Genomic DNA, 6,978 nt, shown 5'->3' on the forward strand with positions numbered 1-6,978 from the left:
TTAAAGTGTTGATCCCAAATGCAAACCATGATGTCAACACCAACTAAGGAGATCAAAGAACCATAGTTACACAAGCATAGATTTCACAGAACATCCACACGCAAACACAGTGGTGGGAGAAATTTTCCATACGCTGTTCAGCTGAGTAATTGTACTTCAGGAAGTGTGCAGCAGAGAGCGAGTGCTGTCTGTGGTCCTGAACAAGTTGATAACTCTCAACATCTCCATGAGGCTTTCTCTTTTGCCGTAGACAAAATGAATAATGCATGACCGGGTAATAATGTGTTTTTAAAATGAACAAATGAGGACATTGAGAACTTGCCTCTTTGCAAAATAATTGCTGGGAATGAGTGAGAGAGAGAAAGTGAAAGAGAGAGAGAGAGAGAGAGAGAGAGAGAGAGAGAGAGAGAGGAAGCTGCAACAAATAGTGCAAAAAGGAGTGCACCATAAGAAAGGAGAACATTTGTATGTCAAAAGGAATGGAGAAAAAAATAGAGAGAGAAAAAGAGGGGACTAAACCCTCTCGTTTATGCCTAAATGAAATGGCCACAGCCCTCTGCCAGAGGACCTGGGAGCTATGAAAAGCTCTCATGGTGCCTGGGAGGAGGTGAGTGGCTCGTCTTTAGCATCTGCAATGTCTGTTTGAGAACTTGGAGAGGCAGCGATGGCAGCACTTTGAAAAGGAGTGAAAGGGAGGGCGAGAGCGGAGTGATAACGAGAGCCTCCTCATGTCCCAATGAATTTTAACTGGGAGAACATCAGAGGGCTGGGAAACCAATCAGAGAGGATTAGTGTGTGTGTGTGTGTGTGTGTGTGTGTGTGTGTGTGTGTGTGTGTGTGTGTGTGTGTGTGTGTGTGTGTGTGTGTGTGTGTGTGTGTGTGTGTGTAGGGAGAGTAAGAGACTGCCTCATTGATCCCTAGCATAATGAAGAGACAAGAGACAACTGCGCAGGCGCATACCCTCACACGTGCCAGCTCACTCGTCTGTTTTAGAAAACATATACATATCGCAGTTACATGATATATATATACTGTTTAGGCATAACAATATAGCATTATAACATTATGACCGATTTAGGCAGGCAGTAAGTGAACATTTTGTTCTCAAAGTTGACCTGTTAGAAGCAGGAAAAATTAGCAAGCGTAAGAGTTTGACAAGGGTCAAATTGTGATGGCTGGATGACTGGGTCAGAGCATCTGCAGCTCATGTGGGCCATTCCTGTTCTGCAGTGTATTTATCAAAAGTGGTCCGAAAAGGAACAGTGGTGAACCAGCGACAGGGTCATATATATATATATATGGCCAGTTAGAATAACCCCCTGACTGATGTTCTGGAAAATTTGGAAGGTCATTGTCTATGAGCAAGGATTCCAAATATAATGTATTGCAGGAACAAGCATATTGTAGGTAGGAAGCATTTCTTCAGCTATTACAAATCATTTCCTAGCCCAAGTGACAAATAAACACCCAGCACAGATCTACCATCTATCAAGACACAATGACACTTTCTTATGTAGTAGTGCCACACAAGAACAGGGTTTGAACTTGAGCCACACCAAGCTGTCTTTGTTGGGTCCTTGAGGAAGACCCTTAACCCTGTCTTCTATAGGGATGACCCTGCTCTATATATGATCCCAAACAGGGTTTAGCTTTATGGTTTTCTTTGACCTTTGAGGTCAAGATTTCTAGAATCGAGTACTTTTTGTGTGGCTGTCAAATGCATTAAGATCTATCAGGCAGACAATTTTAACTTTGCAAAACAAAAAATTGCACATTTTCACTGTTCTGAGAGTTTTTTAGAGTTTTTGACTGGACAGTGGACTGAATAGATTTGGGCCAAACCTCTATAACTTAAACACTCATATTGAATGTGTGTGAGTGCAAAGAATAAAATGATCTCCAGCTCTGCCAATATTTTATTGTGCATACTGAGACATATTTAATTATTATTACTTTATTGCAAGCATTTGATATCCAGAGACCCTTCATGTCTGTCATAGCTAGTTTCACTGGAGTCCCTACTTACACCCTGATCACACTGTACAGTGTCTTCCAAGTTTATGCAAAACTAAAAATCTCCCTGTGCCCCCTATTTTTCTTCTTCTCTCTCTCTCTCTCTCTCTCTCTCTCTCTCTCTCTCTCTCTCTCTCTCTCTCTCTCTCTCTCTCTCTCTCTCTCTCTCTTTCTGTACTTAGAGAGAGAAGGTTAAACATGTGCATGAGGTATCAGTGACCAATGATCCTGTCCTCTTTTTCTTCTCGGATCTGCATGATTTATCATAAAACCCTACATCTGGATGGAGTTCTCATCAATTGGAGACCACTCTTTGCAGCTCCATGAAGATCCATGAAGGTAATGGGCAACTCAAGAACTATGAGGATGATGGATTTGGACTGTAATTATTATCGACAAGCCGCTAAAATTACTTAAACCTGCAATTTTAATGAACAATTCTGCATGTAAGCACCCATCACTGAACAGAACATCTAAACAATGATTGAACTGTAATGAATGGACATTTGGTGTCCTCCAGATGAACATGGGTTCCCTTTTGAGTATGGTTCCTTTTAAGGTTTTCTGCCTTATTGCATCTCAGGGAGTTCATTCTGGTTACTGTTGCCACTGGTTTGCTGGATGAACTTATAGGGAAAAAACTTATATTAACTAAACTTATACATTCCAACTTTATAACCTCTTCATGTCTGTACAACTGCTGTTTGGATTGTTAAAAGCGCTCTACAAATGAAGTCAACTGAATTTATATGAAAGCAGGAAGAGACATCAAGAAAGGAAAAAAGAGACAAAAAGAGACGAGAGGGAAGAAGTGTCTCCATTGTGCGTCAAAGTTGCGAGTGTGTGTGTGTGTTTGCTTGCTTGCGTGCGTGTCTTTGCACCTGCCCCGAGGAGAAGTTTACGCTGCGCGCTGGCCCTCTCAAGGGAGGCACGCGCCTCTCGCCGCCGTGACGCGTCGCGCGGTTTTCCGTCCACGCGTCAAGGCTAGGCACGCGCCCCACCGGTCCCTAAGCACGCGCGCGCGCGTGGCCCAATGCCCGCACTATATACCTGGCAAAGCCAAACGAGTGCCCACCACTTTGGTCACAAGTGTCACAAAAGTTTTCAGGAGAAATGAGGGACCTGAATATGATAATGTAGGAGAAGGTTAGATGATCATAGATTCATAAAGTTCTCGAGAAGAGTGAAAGTTCAATGTGCAATTTAGTGAATAAAGCCGGTTTAAACTTCTGTTGCGAAACATTTTGTGCACGTGCGCGAGTGCAGCCAAGCGTGCCACCTGAAGTAAGATCATTAAACTTTATATTAAACAAATATACAAGAAATAAAGGTACCAAACGTTTCTATCTATTTGAAGTCATCTTATCAACGTGGTATCATCTAAAGCATTTGTTTACTCTATCTATGAATGGAGTTGTATTCAATCCCAGCTCACTCTTTGCAGCTGGAAATGGTTCCACATGAACAGCCGTGAAGTTGCTGAGCAGCGCAAGAACTATAAAGGGTGAACAGCTGGTAGACCTCAACAGTCGTGGAACTATAATTAATGGATATTAATTAATATAATGGATGAGTTCACTTTTGAATCTAGTTCCTCTCAAGGTTTCTTCCTTATGCCATCTCGAGAGCTGCTTTGAGACAATGTCCATTGTTAAGAGTCTTCTACAAATGAAAGTGAATTGAATTGAATTATACCCTTACTATGTAACTTTAATCACACGTTCTATAATAAATAATTATAAATTATACATTGTAAATATATCCTCTTAAAGGTATCAATACAGAAATGTAATCAGTTTGCACATCTTTAATCACAGCACTACAGTAAGAATTAATAGACGTGTGTACATGTATGTTTAGGGCATTCCTGCATGTCTAAAGCTGCTTGACTTAATATGCACAGGGGCTCCAGGATCCATAAGGCATCTCCTGGCATTTATAACGTTTTATTTATCCAGAGAAAACACAGAAAGGTATAAAGCAGTGGTCAGATGAGTGGGGAAATGACTCAGATACATAGTTATAGTAAGGAGGACAGGCATGTCCATCACAGTTCATAACTTAATCTGTGCCATCAGTCACATTCCATAAACCAAGTTATCAATCAATTGGAATTAAAGCACAAACTTGATTTTATTGGATGGGCCAAATTTTTTATAGAGATATTTATTTAGCTATTATATATTAAGGCTTATCTTTTTTGTTTTTTGTTTTAGATTTGTTTGTTTTTCAGTGTAAGTCATTAGGAACAATCAAATGCAAATAAACATAAATAAGGCAATTCATAAAACCAATTCTTCTGCTAATATGATTGTAATATTTAACTTGTGTTTTAAGGCAATTTTCCTGTATACACACACACACACACACACACACACACACACACACACACACAATCATATATATATATATATATATATATATATATATATATATATATATATATATATATATATATATATATACCAGAGAGAGAGAGAGAGAGAGAGAGAGAGAGAGAGAGAGAGAGAGAGAGAGAGAGAGAGAGAGAATCATCTTTGGAACATTTCCAATCTCTATTTACAAACATATTGGGAATATTTGCATGCAGTAAACCATGAATGAACACGCACAGAAGCAACACAAGTATTTTAGAAACTTTTTTTATTATGAGACTAAAGTGTACAAAATATGAATGTAAGGCATTTCCCCTCTATTTATTCCTCTTCGAATATTGTAAAGGCAGAGTTTCATCAGGCAGCGTGGAGAGAAGACAGACCGCCGTGGTTTGGACAATAGCTGCATAACCTTTGATCAGTGTGAACTCCGAGTCGTATTACATGTAATTCCCGTTAAATAAGACACGTCGGTGCTGAAATAAAAACCACTGGAGTGTCAAACTCCAGGCAAAACAAACAAATAAACAAAAAAGCAAGAAGCCTAAAACCGCAAACAGATGCATTTACATGTCTGAAAAAGGCAGGAGGTAATAAACATCATGTGTTTGCGTCTTTACGCAGAGGCCAAAAATATATATACATATTACAGTGAATGTGTACAAAAACAGCATCTATAAATCTCTTACATACATACAAAAATAGTTTAATATATTTAGAAAAAAAGCGTGATCTTTATACAAATATAACTTCATTAAAATAAATTCCGCCGGGTTGGAAGCATGGAGTTACAGCAAAATCCCCGAGTTCAGATGAACTCCTCCAGTGTTGAGTGAACACCTGCAGTGCTAAAATGAACCCTTCCAGTGCTAATGTGTGTCCGGCTGAAGGTGTTAAATCAACACATGGATGTGGGGTGGGGGGGGGGAGATTTTGTTGTGCAGGACAGGATAGTTCTTCTGATTGGATTTAGCATAGTTTAAGAACAAATAGAAGAATCGCTGAAGCAGAAAAATATGATTTTTTTTTTATCTTTTGGGTCAATGCGCTTTTGGGTCAATGCGCAAATGCGCAATGCAACCCTTGCGCATTTACTTTACGTTGTTTTTTTCTTTGCACTTGTCTGCTCTACAAGTCCTTTGGCTCGGGAAACTTGGGGGCGACACCTGAGTGTCGCTTTGGGCCTCTCATCTTGGGCCAGTCTCTCTTTATTGTGTGAACTCGGGTCTATCCAACCTGGACGGGAGCGCAAACGCAGTGCCTTGTGTTCTCGGAAGATGCACTTGGACCTCCGAGGGAGTGAGTGCTGAAAGATCCTCAGGATGATCCTCCTGGAAGGAAAATAAAAATCTCTTAATTCTGCAAGGTGGAATTGTTAAATATCCAATATGGAAAATAAAGAACGTGTGTGGAGGAGATGGTATGATGTATGTGGTTAAACTAACCTGATGTTCAGAACCAGCTGGTAAAATCTAAGAGCTCCTGCTCCTCAGGACTGAGTGGGTCGTAGGATCCTTCATCGGAGGAGTAGGAGGAGACAGGAGATCCGGCCATGGAGTTCATGTCGTTGGAGTAGGTGTGCGCGACGCCGGGCGACAGGACACCCGACTGGAAGGCCGCGCTCACAGCGTCATGCTCGTCGAGCAGCTGCTGCAGGGCGCGGATGTACTCGACCGCCGAGCGCAGGGTCTCCACCTTGCTCATCTTCTTATTGGCCGCGCCGTTGGGCACGTGCTCGCGCAGCGTCGCGAAGCCGTTGTTCACCAACTTGACACGGTTGCGCTCGCGCTCGTTGCGCCGCGCCACGGCGTGCGGCTGCTGCTGCGGCAGACTGTAGCCGAAGCCCGCGAAGCTCAAGCGCCGCTTGCACCGCAGCAGCTCCGGCGAGGAGGAGCGCTGCCTCTTGGTCTGCTTGGACGCCGACTTGCCGATGCTCTCGTTTGGGCTCAGGCTCTGCGAGGCGGCTGCGGCGGCGGCGGCTGCGGCAAAGAAGCACGCCGGAGCTACAAACTGAGCCTGGTCCACACTTAGGTCCATCTTGGTTGCGATGTCCATAACCGTCGAGATGCTTCACAAGAACAACCACTATATAGAAAGCAGCCTTTATTCTTTTCTTTTTTTGTTTCTCTTTTTTTCGAGTGTCCGGTTGACGCGCGTCGCGTGTGACCCGCCCTCACGATTCCTGTGTATGAACTTCGAGCTTTTGCAAAGCTCTCAAAACCTTCTTCTGGAGCACGAGAGTGAGGCAGTGCGCCTTTTCAATGCACCGGCAGGCTGACCCACGCGCTTCCCCGCTCCACCACCTCCCCCACCTCCTCCCCTGGCCACGCCTCTCGCGGTGCGGTTGCAGCGCGTACGCCGGGCGCGTGCCGCTCCTGTCGCTGAATAAACAACTCGCCGTGAAGTAGGACTTTTTTTCTCTCCAGTCGGTGCTGAACTTTTCCACAAAAGTGAGATTTACGCATCAAATGCAACCCGAGATTCAGATCCTTTTTTGGATTGCAACTTTAAATTATAGTTTTTGGATGAAACACTAACAGAAAGTTAGAGGAATAAGCACTTTTATTCACTTGGCCACTTTTACGCATTG

At 42.8% G+C, this 6,978-nt stretch overlaps 1 protein-coding gene across 1 annotated transcript; it reads right to left on the minus strand.

Annotated features, from left to right (window-relative positions):
• Positions 1-4,673: 4,673 nt before the first annotated feature.
• On the minus strand, positions 4,674-6,763 carry ascl1a (achaete-scute family bHLH transcription factor 1a). Its single transcript, XM_046873577.1, has 2 exons — positions 5,834-6,763; positions 4,674-5,719 (listed from the first exon to the last, which is right to left on the minus strand). Exon 1 carries the CDS (start codon positions 6,441-6,443, stop codon positions 5,841-5,843), a length of 603 nt encoding a protein of 200 aa, XP_046729533.1. The 5' UTR covers positions 6,444-6,763; the 3' UTR covers positions 4,674-5,719; positions 5,834-5,840.
• Between the last annotated feature and the right edge of the window lie 215 nt (positions 6,764-6,978).

This window comes from Silurus meridionalis, chromosome 18, assembly GCF_014805685.1.
Source record: "Silurus meridionalis isolate SWU-2019-XX chromosome 18, ASM1480568v1, whole genome shotgun sequence".
Classification (NCBI taxonomy): domain Eukaryota; kingdom Metazoa; phylum Chordata; class Actinopteri; order Siluriformes; family Siluridae; genus Silurus; species Silurus meridionalis.